Source organism: Orycteropus afer, unplaced genomic scaffold (assembly GCF_000298275.1).
Source record: "Orycteropus afer afer isolate SDZICR_OR568_19922 unplaced genomic scaffold, OryAfe1.0 scaffold00149, whole genome shotgun sequence".
In the NCBI taxonomy this organism is placed as follows: Eukaryota; Metazoa; Chordata; class Mammalia; order Tubulidentata; family Orycteropodidae; genus Orycteropus; species Orycteropus afer.
In genome coordinates this window covers 4,043,124-4,062,163 of record NW_006921736.1, presented here as the reverse complement: position 1 = coordinate 4,062,163, position 19,040 = coordinate 4,043,124, and the positions used below count along the sequence as shown (strand labels likewise).

Sequence of the window (19,040 nt, the reverse complement as noted above, 5' to 3'; positions counted from 1 at the left end):
CAAGTGCCTTAGCCACTATGCTACCAGAGCTCCCATAGTCAAATGCAAATCATTTATGCCACCCAGGGACCTTGCTGTATGTCCATCATCCCAAATTTATCAGTTAACATTTTGCCGTATTTACACTGTCTCCCTCTGCATATTTTTTTTTTAACCATTTGACAGTAAGTTACAGTCATCATATGCATTTATCTAAACTATTTCAATGTATGGAAGGTTTGGGTGATACACAGTTACTGTACTCAGTTGTTAACAGAAAGGTTGAAAATTTGAATCCACCAAGAGGTACCTTGGAAAAAAGACCTGGTGGTCTACTTTTTTAAAAAATCAACCATCAAAAGCCCTATGGAGCGCAATTCTACTTTGACACACATGGGGCCACCATAAGTTGGAATCAACTAAATGGCAGCTGGTTACTCGTATTTCATTGTGTATTTCCCAAAATGAAGGCTTTCTCCTTATATAACCATATTACATTTATCACATTCAGAAAATTTAGCATTGATCCTATAATATAGTCCATATTCAAATTACCAATTGTCTCAATAATTTCCTCTATCACAACTCTTCCTGGCTCTAACATAACATATCGTATTTAGTTATTATGACTCTTTAGACTCCTTTACTTTGGAACAATTCTTCAGCCTTTCTTTAGCATCATGACATTGACATTCTTCGAGTGTACGGGCCATCTGTTTTGTAGACTGTCTCTCAATTTATATTTGCCTGATGTTTCCTCATAATTAAAAAAAACCCACTGCCATCCAGTCGATTCCAACTCATAGCCACCCCCATTGGGTTTCTGAGATGGTAAATCTTTACAGAAGTAGATTGCCCTGTGTTCCTTCCAGGGCTGGTGGGTTTGGACTGCCAACCTTCTGGTTAGCATTCAAATGCCTTAGGCACTATGAACCAGAGATCTAGTGATACATGTTTAGTAGGAATACTACATAGTGGTGTGCCTGAGCCAGCCTAGACCAACTCATGAGAGACAATTCTGCACATCTCTTCCAACTTTGTGTATCATGATGTCATACCGGTAGCTTGAAATGGGCTATGGTGGGAGTATTTATATCATGCACATCAGTAAATGCTACAAATCAGGGCTTTCCCGCACCTTTACCCTCAGCCATTTGTCAAACATTTGCATTTTCCAGCACAGCAGTGTATGTAGGTGAGGTTGTATCCTCAATGCATAACATCAGGAGGCACATGGTGCTGTTCTACCCAATGACTACTGATGTCTTATTACTTGGTTAAGATGGTATCCTTTAAGTTCCTCCATTGGAGAGTTACAATTTTCCCCTTTGTAATTACAGGCATACCTCAGAGATATTGCTGGTCCAATTCCAGACCACTGGGATAAAGCAAATATCACAACAAAGCGAGTCACATAAATTATTTGTTTTCCCAGTGCATATGAAAGTTATGTTTATACTATACTGTAGTCTATTAAGCATGCAATAGCATTTTCAAAAAACTTCGGAACATTGTGAGAATTATGAAATGTAACGCAGAGATACAGAGTGAGCACATACTGTTGGGAAAATGGCACCAATAGACTTGCTTCATGCAGAGTTGCCATAAACCTTCAAATTGTCAAAAACACAGTATCTGCAAAGCACAATGAAGCAAAGCTCGATGAAACAAAGTATGGCTGTAATAAGTAATCTGTAGGGAGAGACTTTGAGAGTATGTTAATAACTTGTCCTGTTTCTCATCAAGCTTTCACCCTGTAGTTTTCATTTACTGAAGATTGTTGCCTGAATCAATTAGTACTATGGCAGTTGCAAAATGGTGATTTACTATCTTTCATTCCTTCTACATTTATTTGTTGGCGTTCTGAAAATTAATTTTTTTACAGACTTAACTTTAAAACAGATAATTATTAAATTAGTAATAGACTTGAAAAGAAACAGTTCTCCCAATGTTATAGCAAGTAGTTCTAAATCCAAAGTTTTTGTGATAAAGCTACCCATATTCATTGCTATAGCACAGATTAAGTTTCCAAGCAGTAAAGTATTGATAAAAACAGGATGAGTCCTTAGAAATAATTCTTCTATTCTACTATGAGATTGTTTGTTTGATGTTGCAATACAGTCCCAGCAACAGTGGAGGTGGCATTTGGGGTCATTTTTCCACAGTTGTGCTTAATTCCAGTTTTTACCAAACGTATGCCTTTGAAGAATTCCTGACGAGAGATTTACACTGGAGTCATAGAAGGTTCACTAGTGCATGGTAGAGGAAAGCACCAGACAGGAAGTCCAGAGTCACCCTCTGCTGTTACCTAGCTATGTGATTGGGCAAACATCTTCATCTCTCTGACCCTCAGTGGTATCATCTGTAAACCAATGGGAATGATATTTTCACTAAGGCATCTTTCAAGTTCGAAAACTTTCTTTTCTTTCTGTTCCCCAACTTGAAAATCAAATCCTAGAATTCACCTCATTAGCATATCTTGGTCAGCAAGCCAAAGACAAAAATAAAATGTCCAATGTGGAGACTGAACCTAATGACCCAGCATTGAATTCATAATCTAGCTAAACTAAAGATGAGAGTTTAGCTCAAGGACTTGATACTGTTTCATATTACCTTTGTGCATTCAGCCACATCATCTGACTCACTTCTCTGGTTCTCTTTGTTTATCACTGACAGTTGTAGAAATGCACTGAAAGATCCCATTACCATTCTCTTTGAGGAGATCCCTCTCTCAAGTGTTAGCTTGCCCAGTACCTGTAATGTTACCTCTGTTGCTATGGTTGTAGAGAAAAGAAATGTTCCATCCCAGGGCAAACTGCAGTTTCTAAGGAACTTTTTTATATGTCAGTCATAAAATTTAATTTTAATTAATTTTTTTTTAACTAAGTCTTAGTTAAATTTTTAAGTCTTAGTTAAATTTCACCACATGAAGTTACTGAAACTTAGCAGATAGTATTATTCTTGGTTGATTCATTTTTTAGTGAACTCCGTGTGCAAGTCAAGTAACATTGGCAATCAGTATTAGACATCAAAATGTTACCTTGAATTTCTAGAACAGTGGTTGTTAACTGGAGAGTGAGTTGGGAACTAAGGGTCATAAAAGAATAGGAGATTTTGCTAAACAGTAAGTTCTCCTCTTGCCCTAGAATCAGATTATGATAGGCTCCACCCCTCCATTCCAATATCACCCTCCTCTGCCACCATTGTGTTGGGGCCACTTGTTAGGTGGAAAAGTCCCACCAATGAACTATGTATTTGCTTCCATACTCTTCTGGAGCCGTCTCAGCCTGGTACCTTTCATGCTTCAGTCCCTCATTTCAACATTTTTAATATTTAATGACCCTTCTAAGGTAGAGAATTATTGGGCAGCTTCCATACCCCTATCTGCTTTAGGTCTTTTTATCTGTCTTGCTAACCTTCCATTTGCTAAATTGAAAAGTCAGTGTCTAAAATAGTGTTCAGATGACTCATCTAAAGTTCTGATGAGGCAAAGAGAGGTTGTGGAGTGTTGGGGGAGTTAGCAGTCATTTTCAATATTTTTTCCATCTTTAATTACTTTTTAATATCCTAAATAATACACTTTTTCTTTCGCTAAGATTTTAAGACAACAAATTTGACTTGAACATCTTTCAAAATGAAAGAGGTTTTTGAGTGCCCAAGTTCTTAGCCCCGCTCCCTCTCCATGAATTTCTTTTTTCTTTGAACTTTAGGAATTTACTCTTTCAAAAATTTAATCTTGATCAACACCCACCTCACCTGGTGGATTAATCACTTCATCATCTTTCACCAGATTAGAATACCACAGTCTCTTGCCTGAAAGACAAGGCAATTGATTCCTACAATCAACCTGGTTTCTCTTTGATTTTATAATCTGTTTCTAGAGATTATCAAGCGAGCTTTGAATTCCAAGGCTCAGGGCCTGTCAGCCCTTGAAGCCAAAAACTTTGAAGCAGATCCTTGGCCTCAGGTTTCACAAGGGATGCCTGTATGTTGGAGGATAAAATTATTTTGTTTTTCATTTCGTAGTATAGGTGGAACGTAATCATCACTGCTGATCATCTTCCACCCTGGATTGTTTACTTATCTCATTGCATGGCTTTTAAATGAATTATTACAGTAGTTTGTTTTTGACAACCCCAGTCAAACCACTTGGAAACCTAAGAGAAAAGCATAATCCTTTCAGAAATCCTCACCAAGAGCAACCACTTCTATAAACCTACTTAGTATACATTTGCTTACAAACTACTTAGACTTCATTGATTCAGTTGGGTTAACGAGGAAGATCTTCAGCTTGGATTCAACAGGGAGAAGGGAGGGAAAAGGAGTGCAGGACAGTTTCCAGGCTCAGGAGTTCCATGATCTTAAACATTCATCACTTTGAAGCACTAATAACGCAGGATTTAAGCAAGGAGACAGTTATGTTTGCATGTGTTAACGTTTACAAGCTAACTTACTACAATTATATATATATATATATACATATATATATATATATACACACACACACACATACATATATATATGTGTGTGTATATATATATTTATACATATGCATATATATGTGTATATATATATTTAATAAAGATCTCTCTATACCCACTCATTGTTGTAATAATATATGATGCAATGATGGTATTTACATACATCACAACACTTAAAGAAACAGATAAAGGTTCATGTAAGTATTATTGATGGACACTAGGTTCTTTGCACACACTCATTTAGGCATCCAGGCTACTCAAAAAGCATTTTTGTTAACAAAGACCCCCCAAAAAATACCTAGACCCACTGCCATGAATCAATTCCAACTCATAGCAACCATATAGGACAGAGCAGAACTACCCCATAGAGTTTTCAAAAGCTATGAATCATTAAGGAAGCAAACTGCCTTCTCTTTCTCCCATGGAGCAGCTGGTAGGTTTGAACTGCCAGCCTTCTGGTTAGCAGCCCAATGCTTTAACCACTATACCAACAGAACCTCTATTAAGGCCCAGGACTCCTGTTCTTTGGGAACTTGAAGGGTGAGGGTGGGGAGGGGGAGATGATACAAAAAAATGATAAATTAGAGTTAGTTAAACTTCAATATAAAGAAAAAGAATTTTAGCATCTGAGCATTTGCTGTAATCGATATTTAAGGCTTACATTTTAGCTATGATGGTACATATATTAATTCAAAATTATGTGTCATTGATGCAGAAGTGAATTTATATTTTTAATAATATTTGCACTGTGTGTATGCAAAAATAACCATGCTATAGCACAGAGGAAAAAAATTATCTCAGGAAAACACTCTATAAACTAATCTAGGAAAATTGTCAGGGTTTAAAAATGAGCATGGAGAGAATTATTCATTGAGAAGTTATCAGAATTTACAGCCTCAAAGTCATTCATATTTCTTCCAGAATACAGCTCTCTAGACAAAATTCCGCAACACTGATTAAAACACACACACACAGAGACGCACACACCGTGGCTTCCCCCGCTGCATCTCTCCACCCCCTCTTTACCCTGCAATGGTATGATCTGCATTTGATCGTAAACTGGAGGTGCCAAGCTGTGACAGCTTCCCCAACTCAACAGCCGTTTACTACAATTTAGGGCAGCACTGTGCTCAGTGACGCTTTCCTTTTCCACCCACAGGGGCAAATAGAAGTCGACAGCGAAACCATCTTCAAGTTAGCAGCGCTTGTTCTACAGGTAAGAATTTACAAGCTGCCTCTTCCCAGCTCCTTTTTTGTTTGTTGGTTTTGTTAGCTGGCTGCAACTCTGAAACTTTTGTATGGGCCAGTAGCTGATAGATCTTTAAGCCAGTTGGTTGGTTGCCAATGAAAAGTGTCAGCCACGGTTTTCTGTTTTAGAGTAGTTTGTATGAGCTCGAATGTGAACTTGTGTGTTTCAAAGACAAATGAAATTTAAAGCTCTCCAAGGGAAACGAGTTAAGAGCCTGTTGCTGGAAGAGACTGTCTGGGTTCCTTGAATTTTAGAGGTAGCAGTTGTTACAGCAGCTGTAATTTTCATTTAAATTTAGTATCTTAGAATAGATTGTTTTGAGGTTGAGAAAAGAGCCCTTTAATTTTTAAGGAACCACTGCCTGAAAAACAGAGTCTGTTTCCATTCTGATTTAAAAAGTAAAGAGAAAACAAATTGTGTTAATTTACCTGTGTCGTGGTTTAAAAGGTCTGCCTCCACACACACACAAAAAAAAGTGGGGGATCTGCATTCAGTGTAAGAAAAGTGCTACTTGAATAAAGAAACATTTATTATGCGACTTTTGAAAAATAAAAAGAGAAATATTTATTTGTACTGTTTCAGATGCATTTATTTCTTTCGTAAAGAATAAGAAATATTTCTTGGATAATAGCTTTTTCTTACCAATTCAACTTTCTTCTCCATAGCTACGGGGAGAGTGTTGCTTCTGTTGAAGCACAAACATTCTTCTCAACAAAACTCAGGGATTTTAATGATCAAGAGTCCAATTCATTGAGCTTGGCATAAATACATATTGATTACTGATCTTTTTTCTTTTTTTCTAGGAAGCCAAAGGGGATTATACCAGGTAATGGCTCCTTTTCTGATGTTACTATGCAAAATAATCGTAGCTGAATTATTCAATGCTGTTATTTTAAATAACAATGGGGGCAAAATCAAAAGAAAGTAAACCCAAGGGCAGGGGACTGAGATCTCTTCCCTCTTCAAACAGGACCTATTCTTTTTGTGAATGAATCTGGGAATAACGCTTTCTTACCATTTTTTAAGTGAGAGTGACAATGAATTACAATCAGAGGCTTCCCAGGATCTATTTACTGTCATCTGTTAACAAGATGAAGAAATCTATAAAAAGCTTTGGTAGGCTGTGCTGACTTTAAAAAAAAAAAAAGATAATAGCCCTGTGTTTGAAGAGTTGTAACGTATGCACAAAAAGATTAAATCCATCAGCTGCTTAGTTAAGGGATTAATAAGGGGCTTTCTTTTTGCAGCTGCCCCAAAGGGGCCTCTCCCTTCATACACTTGACCTGACAGTTGTATTGTTGCTGCGAGACACTTGCTGGTTCTGTCTGACTGGCCAGCACCAGAGTGTTTACATTTGAATTCACTCTCTACCTGCTCTACTCAGTCTTTTCAAAGCAATCATCGTAGTTGGAAAAGTAGAAATTATTAAAGAGAGAGGCAAGGCTTCCGATTTAGAAACAGGTCCCAGGCCAATGACCCATTTGAAACCCTCGACTCTGACATGTTAATGTTCGACTCCTGGTAAACTTTACCCATAGATTATTTACAGATCACCTAGTACTCTCCCAGCCGAGTCCTTTGAATAGTGTACTCCTTAAGGAACTGAGAACAAAATAATGCTTTCCAAGCTTGAAAATATCCGGTGACTGAATAATACTTCACAAACTCCACTCTCCTTGCTTGTCTGCTCATTCAGTTCGATACAGTGGTCAAGGATTCCATTTAACACACTGTGATCCACCCACCACATTCTCCCATTAGCTTCATTTTGTACTAAAAATAATTTTTTTTAAGGTTAGGAAAAATGCTCTATAGAAATCAATTAACACCAATTTTCCTTTTTAATTATGAAGAATAGGGGATAGGGAGAGAGAGGAGATCAATTAGTTTCTGGATCATTAACAATAACATCCAGAGCTGCTATATCCTTCATGTTGTCTTTCCTGGAAGAGCCGTATTTCTTAGGCAGATCAGATACGCGAGGAATGCCATCATTTATGGGGGTGAGTCTGAAGTAGATTTACAAATGAGAGCCTCTGGGTCAAAACCTCCTACTCGGCAGCCTGTGGATTGCTAACCTTCCCTCCTCTACTTTCTCCCTGTGGAACATCAGCAAAGCACACGACTGACACCTTCTGAGCCGCAGTTTTGGCTTCAGTGAAAGGAGACCTACCTTATATAATTGTTGTGGCTGTGGAGTTGGCCCTTGACTCATGGTGACCCATGCGCAGTACAACTAGAGTGTTATGATCTATAGGTTTTTGTTTTGTTTTGAACTTTTTATTGTGATTTGAGTGAAAGTTTACAGAGCAAACTGGCTTTCTGTTCAGCAATTTACATACATTTTGTTTTGTGATATTGATTGCCATGCCCAAAATGTAACAGCACTCTTCCCACTTCTTCCCAGTGTACCCTGTTTCCATTCATCTTTCTCATCCCTTCCTGCCTTCTGCATTTTATCCCTGGGCAAAAGCTGCTATTTTGATCCCCTATAGCGGATTGTTCCAAGGAGTGCTTACCCCTCTGGTGGTGTTGTTCACTATACAGGCTTGGCTGAAAGTTGAGCCATGGGAAGTGAGCTCAGCTCCAAGCTTTAGGAGTGACTAAGAGCCATAGTCTCACGGGTTCTACCAGTCTCTATCAGACCAGTAAACCTGGTCCTTTTTTTTATGATTTTGAGTTTTATTCCACATTGTTCTCCCACTCTATCCATGATCTTCTGTTGTGATCCCTTTTGGAATGCTTGGTAGTAGTGATCCATAGGATTTTCATTGGCTGATTTTCAAATGTAGCTCACCAGGCCTCTCTTCCTGGCCCATCTTAGTATGAAAACTCTGCTGAAATCTATGCAGCATCACAGCAAGCCTCCACTAACAGATGGATGATGCTACACATAAGGTGTGTTGGCCAGAAATTGAAGTAGGGTCTTCCTCATGGAATGTGAAAATTCTACCGCTGTACCACCACTCTGTTCGTTATAGGACTGAAGTGAAAAGTAAAGGAGCCCTGGTGACACAAAGGGTAAAGCACTGCTAACCACAAGGTCGGCAGCATAGTTCTACTCTGTCCTGTAGGATCTCCGTGAGTCAGAATTGACCTGAGGACACACAACAACAAATGAGAATTAAATGTCCATAAACATTGCCCAAGACAGTATTAGAGATGTAGCAAGCTCTCCCTATATTTTAGTTATTATTATTTACTGCATTGTTGTTGTTATGTGCCCTTGAGTCAGACCGACTCACAGCAACCCCTCCTTGGGTTTCCAAGGTGGTATCTCTAAAGAAGTAGATTGCCCAACCTTCCTTCCAAGGAGTGTCTGATGGGTTTGAACCACCAGCCTTCTGGTTAGCAGTCAAATGCCTTAGGCACTACGATACCAGAGCTCCCATTATTTATATTCATCATCCTATCTTATCTCCTGTCTACCTCTGGAGAGACTTTTGAGACTAAGGGGAGCCTAAAGAAGTTGTAATAATGTATTGGGGAAAACAGGATAATTTCACAAACCTTCCTTAGGGAAGATTCCTTGCCTGCAGTGGACTAAGGAATAGAAGAGACATACCCATGGTAGTGCAGATGTTTTTGCTTTAGGATTTTAAGATAAGTGAATTAGTCTGGCCTGATCTAATCTAATCCTTTCCCTTGATTTCAGCTTCTTCTTGGTGGTTCCCCAAATGATCACTAGATTGAAGAAGGATAGGACACTAGTTTGAAATTGTCTAAACCATGCTGAGTAATAGAAAGAGTATGGGATTGGATATCAGACACTAGCAGTGTGACCCTAGGAAAATGAGCCATTTATCTTTTCTGAGCCTCAGTTTCCTCATCTGTAAATTGACTTAATGAAAATACTGACTTTGTAGGGTGGTTTTAAGGAGGGAATTAGTCAAGTAGAAAAACTATGTAAATTATAAATTGTTTCATAAGCATTAGTTATTGCTAATGAGAGTGAAGGAAATGATGTTGTTGTTAGGTGCCATCAAGTTGTCTCTGTCTCATAGTGACCCTATGCACAGCAGAACGAAACACTTCCCAGTCTTGTGCCAGCATCACAATCCTTGTTATACCTGAAAGAAATAATGAGGAGTATTAATCTTTGTCACCAGGCTTATTATGAAGCAGAATTTTGGTTCATTGCTACCATTTCCTCCCCATCTGGTCTCCTCCCTTCCTAAACAGTGCATAAGATTTGCAGCCGTAGAAAACCCTATGGGCAGTTCTACCCTGTCCTGGAGGGTCACTATGAGTCAGAATCAACTAGATTGCAGTGGGTTTTTGGTTTGTAGTTTGGGATAGGGAGTTTAATCATCACAGAAGCAGACTGCAACATCTTTCTCCCATGGAGCAGTTGGTGGGTTCGAACCACCAACCATTTGATTAGCCAGCTGTGCACTTTTAACTACTGTGCCACCAGGGCTCCTCTAGAACCAGGCAGCCTCATTCAAATCCCAGGTCTGCCACTTATTAGTTATGCAGTCTTAATTCTCTCAGCTGCAGTTTCCTCATCTATAAAATAGGATTTCTAATACTAGTGCATACCTCATACTATTGCTATGAGGACTGAATCGTGTTTGTAAAATGCTTTAAAAAGTCTTGCAATCGCTGCTTTAACCTATCAAATGAATGACCCTGATTTCCCACTTCCCTGTTGTTTCAGTATGAGTTGTTTCCCTTTCTTTTGCTAGTATGAGTTACAGTGTAATTAACATCTTTGTGTATTGGAATTGTCATTACTTTCTTAATTCTACTTATTTTCTTAAGTGAGATTTCTAAGCTGGGAAGGGCATTTCAAACATAGGGATATTTCTTATAGGAGACAAAGTAGAGAAATGGAATTCATGCATTTTTGATACAACTAAGCTTGGATTGTAGAAAACTCATTACTTAATCCAATAAACATCTACTGAATGTCTAAAATGGAGCTCTGATAGCGTAGTGCCTAAGGCACTTGACTGCTAACCAGAAGGCTGACTGTTTAAACCCACCAGCCATTCCTCGGAAGGAAGATGGGCAATCTACTTCTGTAGTGATACTGCCTCAGAAACCCAAGGAGGGGTGATATGAGTCAGGTCTGACTCAATGGCACATAACAGCAACAACAACAAAATGCCTAAAATGTATCAGCACCAGTCTATTGTGGGTGTGAAGACAAAGATGGCATAAGCCTCTCCCTCTAGAGGATTTGCTATTCATTGCTACTGAGGTAGCAATTCCAGATTCTGCTTTTCCATTGATTTCCATTAGTGTCTGTTGTTGTTGTTAGGTTCCATTGAGTCTGTTCTGACTCATAGCAACCCTGTCTGCAACAGAACAAAACACTATCCGGTCCTTCGTCATCCTCACAATCATTGCTATGTTTGAACTCATTGTTGCAGCCACTGTGTCAGTCCATCTTATTGAGAGTCTTCTTCTTTTTCACTGACCATCTACTTGATGTCCTCCTCCAGAGATTGGTCCTTCGTGATAACATGTCCAAAGTACCTGAGATGAAGTCTTGCCATCCTCACTTCTAAGGAACATTCTGGTTGTACTTCTTTCAAGATTGATGTGTTCATTCTTCTGGCAGTCTATGGTATATTCAGTATTCCTCACCAACCCATAATTCAAATGCATCAGTTCTTCTTTGTTCTTCCTTAGTCATTGTCCAGCTTTCACATATATATAAGGCCACTCAGAATATCATGGCTTGGGTCAGGTGTATTAGTCTTCAAAGTGACACATTTGCTTTTTAGCACTTTAAGGCAGTCTTTTGCAGCAGATTAGCTCAGTATAATATGTCATTTGATTTCCTGCCTGCTGCTTGCTTCCATGGGCATTGATTGTGGATCCAAGTAAAATGAAATCCTTGACAACTTCAGTCTTTTCTCTATTTATCATGATGTTGCTTATTGATCCAGTTGTAAGGATTTTGGTTTTCTTTATGGTGAGGTATAATCCATACTGAAGGCTATAATCTTTGATCTTCACCAATAAGTGCTTCACGTCCTCTTCACTTTCAGCAAGCAGGGTGGTGTCATCTGTGTGTCGCAGGTTGTTAATGAGTCTTCCTCCAATCCTGATGTCGCATTCCTCTTCATATAGCCCAGCTTCTTGGATTATTTCCTCAACATACAGATTGCATAAGTACAGTGAAGAGATGCAGCCCTGACACATACTTTTCCTGCTTTGAAACTACTCAGTATTCTCTTGTTCTGTTTAATGACTGCCTCTTGGTCTATGTACAGTTAGTTTACTCATGGGCATAATTGTTCTGGAATTCGCATTCTTTGCAATGTAATCCATAATTTGTTATGATCCACACAGCCAGATGCCTTTGCATAGTCAATAAATCACAAGCAAACATCCTTCTGGTATTCTCTGCTTTTAACCAAAATCCATCTGCTGTCAGCTGTGATAGCCTTTGTTCCACAACCACCTCTGAATCTGGCTTGAATTTCTAGCAGTTTCCTTTGGATATACTGTCACAACCATTTTTTAATTATCTTGAGCAAAATTTTACTTGTGTGTGATATTAATGAAGTTGTTCAATAATTTAGTAGCTGTAGCTCTTGCCTTTTAGAACTTCACTGAGTTTTCTCACTAAGGCTTAAACGTTGACCAAAATGTATCCACAAGCACTTTCCTAGACCAAAGCAATGGTGCTTTTTCAATTAAAGCAGTAATTTAACACCTAATTCCAAAGGCTGCTTTGGTTCACTACTTATGACTATCCTTCTCGTTCTGGAATTTAGTATTTCCAAAACTGAAATCACCAGCATCGCAGCCTCTAGGCCAACTCCTTTTCCACTTCCTGTCCTTGAACTATACACCATCCTCTTGAATCATCACTAAGGGTTTTCCCCTTCCCACCTCCCACTCCTCCCCCACCTCCCATCTGTCAAACAGTTTCCTCCTTCCCCCTCTCTTTATCAGAACCCTCATTTTCTCATCCCTCATTCTCCTCCATTCCATAAAAGTATGTGTGGCTGTTTATGTAAATTAACAATTGAGTACATACTATGATATTGTTAAAAACCATGTCTGATTCCATTCCATCCTCACCACAACCCAAAGAGGTAAGTAAGCCTGTTGCCGTGGAGTTGATTCTGACTCATATCAATCCTATAGGACAGAATAGAACTGCCTTATAGAGTTTCTAAGGCTGTAATCTTTATGGGAGCAGACTGCCACATCTTTCTCCCATGGAGCGGCTAATGGGTTCAAACTGCCAACCTCTTGGTTAGCAGCCGGAAGCTTTAAACATTGTGCCACCAAGACTCCTTTCATTGAACCCTACTGCCTACACGTTCTGGGGCTTACTTTTCTAAGACAGATTTGATCATTGTTGTTTACTTGTTCAAAAAGTCGCTTACAATTTCTCATTACATAAAGATACCCATACCCCAACACCCCAACCTGGCATTCAAGGCCCTGCCTGATCGGGCATTATGAATTTTAACCTCCCATATTCTATTGTCCATAATCCCAAGTGTCTGTCCATGCATCTGTTCTCTTTTTTTCCCCCAGCATAAACCAAAAACCAGTTGCTATTGAGTCAGTTCCAACTCATGGTGACCCTTTGTGCATCAAAGTAGAACTGGGCTCCATGGGGTTCTCAGTGGCTGAATTTTCAGAAGTGGATCACTAGGCCTTTCTTCCGAGATGCCTTTGGGCGAACTCAAACGTCCACCACTCAGGGACTTCTTTCCTCCATGTATATTGTACCATTTTGCCTTCATGGCTTTGCTCCAATTCTTCTTCCTAGGATGCCTTTAAAAACAACAATTCTCCCCTTCTTTTTTGCTTCCTGCCATGTTTCCTTAAAAGTATTTTAAGTTAATATTATTATACTGGTAGGAAGTCTTGCTTTCTGAAAGTTAATTAAATAGTGGAGTGGGGACTTCCATTTTCCTTAAATAGCTAATGGTCTGAATTTCTAAGTTAGTCCTTAAGCTACAAAGATAAGAAGCTATTTGGGTAACACAACACAGACTAACGCCATGATTTCTTGAGAGCTGACACTAAAAGGAGACCAACTTTATCACTGTGTCAGCCACAAATGAGCTTGTAAATGCAAAGCTCTACCAAGTAACTCTGTGGTTAGGGCATTTCTGCTTATAAGAAAAAGTGAGTAACTGTATTTTATAGCTCAGGACGACGTCAGAATGAACGTATGATAGCAAGAACTTCAAATGGGAAAGGAGTATTCACAACGTTCACAGTCTTGCCTCAAAATGCAGCTATTTTTCATGAGGAAAAGGAATTTGTTTGGATGTTCTGAGAGTAGTTTCTGAAGGAAAAAAGATATTCAAAGATGTTAAAGAACTTCTCCTCCTACTTCTTATACCTTAGAGCACTTAAAGCTCTACATTATAATTCCATTTCTAGAGCCTTTAAAGTCGGTTAAGAATAAAAATAACAGCTCCCATAGGCTAGGCACTGTGCTGAGCGCTTAATTTACTGGCTTCAAGTGGGAAGTGGTAGTGAAGACAAAAGCTTTGGAATTTGACTACTTGGGTTCAAACTCAGGCCCCGCCAGTTGTAGAACTATGAGTAATTTATGTTACCTAGGAGCTCTGGTGGCATAGTGCCTAAGGCATTTGACTGCTAACCAGAAGGCTGGTGGTTCAAATCCACAAGCCACTCCTCTGAAGGAAGGTTGGGCAATCTACTTCCGTAGTGATACTGCCTCAGAAACCCAAGAAGGGATCTGACTCCATGGCAGCGAGTTTGGTTTTTTGGTTTTGGTCTCTGGATCTCAGTTTCTTTGTCTATAAAAGGAGGATATCAATAAGTACCTATTTCATACAACTATTTGTGAAGTAATCCATTTAAAAGAGCTTTGACATAAATGTTGTGTAGCATTATTAGCATCATCATTATTATGTTTAACCCTCACAACAACCCTGTGACCACAGGTACTATTGATATCCCCATTTTGTTGTTGTTGCTGTTGTTGGGTCTCCTTGAGTCAGTTCTGACTCATAGCAACACTGTGTGACAGAATAGTTCTGCCCCATAGGGTTTCCTAGGCTGTAATTTTATAAGAACAGATTGCCAGTTTTTCTCCCACAAAGCCAGAGGGGGTTTGACCTTCCAGGTAACATTGTACCACCAGTGCTCCTATCCCTACTTTTTACAGGGACAGATTGCACTTTGGAGGGGTTAAGTAGCTTACTGTTGTTAAAAATAATCAAAACTCAAAGAAATCGAGACATAAGATTTATTCAAACAATTATTCTATATACATTTAAGGAATATCATTCTGATTCTGAAAAAAAGTAAATGGCTGGAAGTAGACTAGTTACAATGAAGCTTAAAAAGAGAAGAGGAGGGAGAATAGAAGATCAGCCATTGGCTACTCTTAACATGACTGACTGAATCCTGCCCTCCCCGTTATACTGAAATCAGTTGATTTATCACAGGTCACAAGGTAGTCTCTGCCCCTTCACCCACCTGCAGCCATGAACAAGCTTCAAACAAGAAAGAAAAGATTAGCAATTTTGGGTGTAAAAATGCTGTTATCAGGATTCATTTTGCATGAGGAGTTTTTTTATGGTTAATATTTGGTTTTATGGGTAAGAAAAACCTTAAAATCAAAGCAAGATATCTGTTATTAATTGTTCTCTTTGCACTTCTAGTTTGCATAGCTAGAGAGTGGCATGACTGAGATGCTAAGCCTCACACTCGTTACCACTGTCTGGAGTCTACTTTCTGGTACTCCAACACAAGTTAATCAGCAGAAGACAGAAGTCTGACTTGACAGAAATTGAACATTTCTGTGTCATGCAGGGACTTTAATGAATATGCAAAATACTTTTCTGAAAAAAATCTTTGTGAAGCAACTGTTTCTTCATCTATGAGATGACCCTATTTAGAAGCTGGATTTAAGGGACACTGTAAAAAGGGCGTGGTAGAGGCAGTGGCTTGTGACTTTAACTTCACAAGGGAGAAAGAGCATCAAGATCAATATCAGCAGCCCAAGGTTGACTGCTGTGAGTTGGAGGTCAGACATGCCACCACCCTCTAAACTTTTCACCAATTCTGACACCAACCATCCTTCCCATGGCACTTACTACTTCTCTGTTGGGTTCGATAATTCATTTCAATGGCCACACAGAATTCACAGACAATACTCAAGATTACAAGGTTTATTAGGGAAGTAACAGGTTACAATTCAGGATCAGGAACACTCAGAATACAGTTTTTCCATCAGGACAGCCTCCTTTCATCTCTCTTTGGCCCTCAGCCCCTTAGCCTGGTCTCTGCCCTGCTCAGGCAAGTATTACAAACTATTTTAGCTCTGCCAGTAAGTACCTAGATGCACTCCACTCCACCCGTAAGCCTTGGCCTGAAGGCACTCAGCTTTCACACTCTGTGGGTCTGGCAACCTTGTTGTCTGCTGCCAGGTTTGCTGCCGCCATTTCTCTGCTCCCTCTTCTCGCCATCTCAGCAATGTGTTTATCTCTTTCTGTCTCCTGGGTCGAGGAGGTTCACTGCAGAGATCTCAAGTCCAAGGGATGCACGCCACTCCTCGTTCTCCTTTCTTGATGATAGTGAGATCTGCCCCCTTTCCCATCTCTGGGATGGCTCATTTTCAGGCTAGTGGGATGGCAAAACTGACCAATCCCATGTTAAGGTTCCATAGACTTCATTTGCATGGTCCCACCCCCACAAGTATGCCATGTACCTTATATACATTTTTAACAAGGTATCCAATCCCCTTGGTGGTCCACAAGCACCTCACATTTGCATAGCTTCACCCAGTCGCCTGGTGGGAGTCACAAAGACCATGTCTAGAAGGGCCATACTAAGCAATTCACTGCACTGAAACACATACACAAGTTCTTTTATAAGTCAGCTTGCTGAATTGCTATTTTATTTACTTATAATTTATAAACACTTAGAAGTGTTAGGCCATTTTACATGTTTTATGAATACTAGCTCATTTAATCATCTCATGAACCTATGAAGTGAGTATCTTATTCTCATATTACAAGCAAGATTAAGATACTTAGTCATATAGTTATAAATTATATGATCATGTTGTTGTTGTTGTGTGCCATCTAGTTGGACCCAACTCATAACGACCCCTCCTTGGGTTTCTGAGGCAGTATCACTATGGAAGTAGATTGCCCCATCTTCCTTCTGAGGAGTGGCTGGTGGGTTTGAACCACCAGTCTTCTGATTAGCAGTCAAGTGCCTTAGCCGCTATGCTACCAGAGGTCCTTATATCATATTATGGTTTAATGTTTCCCAATGTTAATATTTCCATTTTACAGATAGAAGAATAAGCTTTGGAGTGGTTTAATACCTTACTGTTAAAAATAATCAAAACTCAAAGAAAGTGAGCTTGGCCAGATGCTGAGTTTTATGTTGATAAAACAAAGGCACTAAGACCAATAATAGCAACAAAAAATGGAGACTATGGACAAATAAGGGAGCTCTCGTAGCATAGTGCCTAAGGCACTTGACTGCTAACCAGAAGGCTGGTGGTTCAAACCCAGCAGCCACTCCTCGGAAGGAAGGTTGGGGAATCTACTTCCATAGTGATACCACCTTGGAAACCCAAGGAGGGGTCGCTATAAGTCAGGTCCAACTCAACGGCACATAACAACAACAATGGACAAATAAATATGGGAAATATTTGGTTAAAAGTTTAACAAAGTTCACCAAGTTTTGTTTAATAAACTTTCAATTTGTTCTTGTGCACAGTGTACCTCCAAGAGGAGGACATGTAGGCAGCATTTCCCACATTTAGTTGGCCCTAATGTTCCTTCCTCAGAAGGAAGGTTGGGCAATCCTACTTCTGTAGTGATACTGCCTCGGAAACCCAAGGAGGGGTCGCTATGAGTCGGGGGCGATTTGACGGCAAATAACAACAACAACAATGTCTGAAGAGGAGCTCTGGTAGTATGGTGCTTAAGGCACTTGACTGCTAACCAGAAGGCTGCTGGTTCAAACCCACCAGCCACTCCTCAGAAGGAGGGTTGGGCAATCTACTTCTGTACTGATACCGCCTCTGAAACACAAGAAGGGGTCACTGTGAGTCAGAGCCAACTCATCAGCAGTGGATAATGTCTGAAGATGTGGGCATTGGTGGTTTAGTGGTAGAATTCTCACTTTCCATACCGGAGACCCAGGTTCGATTCCCAGCCAGTGCACTTCATGCACAGTCACCACCCATGTGTCAGTTTTCAGGTTTCAATGGGAGCTTCCAGACTAAGATGGACTAGGAAGATAGGCCTGGCAATCTACTTCCAAAAATCAGCCAATGAAAATCTTATGAAGCACAATAGTATATGACCCCTAACAAGCATGGGGATGGGACATGATGAGGCAGCATTTTGTTCTGAGTGTGTGGGCCACGATGAGTCAGGCACTGATTAATGGTAGCCAGCAACAGCAACAATGTCTAGAGCATCTTGCTGGACCAATGTTTCATGGACTTCACTTTGTGAAACATGAGTCTATTTATTTACCAAAAACTCAGGGTTTAAATGTCTTTAAAACACATGATTTTGAGAAGTCTATTCTCCATCTCCTGCCAGACTCATTACTCCCCTCAATTTTAATTCCATTAACTCTTAGGCAAGGTGAATATTCATCAACGCCTGACCTGTTTTATCTGAAGAGACCTGGATTTGGAAAGAACCATCCATCCCATGCCATGGGCATTTATCTCATCTGTTCTAAGCACAGAATGTTAGGGATGTCAAAAATTACGTATCTGAGCCCCTTCATTTTGTAGTTGATGAAATGAGGCATGATGTATTTACAGCAATTCAAGTGGATGAGACAGGCCCCCAGGTCTCTCTGCTATCTTACATTTACTATTTTAATTTATACCTATACAAGGAGGCCTCCATGGATCTTTGTTATCCCTGATCAAAGAGGGACAGTGGCACCACTGTATCAGTCAAGTGGCTCCAAGTCTAATATTAGTTACTTGAAGATGTAAGAGTGAGAAGGCAGGAAGTGAGCAGCAACTTATTTTTTCCTCAGCCCATTCATTCTTGGAGATTAAGTACCTACAGTGTGCAAGGCACTGGACTGACCATGGGCTGTGACAGAGGCAAACTGGCATTTCCCGTCTTTCTTTTATTGCTGAGCCATGTTCACTCCATATCCTTTAGAGGAGACGCTGGGAAAAAGCATAGGGTTTGTAATTAGATAAATGGAAGCTTAAGAGGAGCCTTTTTTCATCTGCTAGTTGTGACCTTGAGCCACTTTGGGGCTGTCTGAGCCTCAAGTCCCTTATCTTTGTTGTTGTTTTTATGTGCCCTTGAATCGGACCTGACTCATAGCAACCCCTCCTTGAGTTTCCGAGGCAGTATCACTATTGAAGT

At 39.8% G+C, this 19,040-nt stretch overlaps 1 protein-coding gene across 1 annotated transcript in view; it reads left to right on the top strand.

Annotated features, from left to right (window-relative positions):
• The window catches only part of FRMD4B (FERM domain containing 4B), a 294,915-nt gene that overhangs the window by 193,347 nt on the left and 82,528 nt on the right, over positions 1-19,040 (top strand). Inside the window, 2 exon segments of the mRNA XM_007946064.2 lie at positions 5,620-5,676; positions 6,513-6,535. Of these exon segments, the coding sequence (XP_007944255.2) occupies positions 5,620-5,676; positions 6,513-6,535 (80 nt within the window).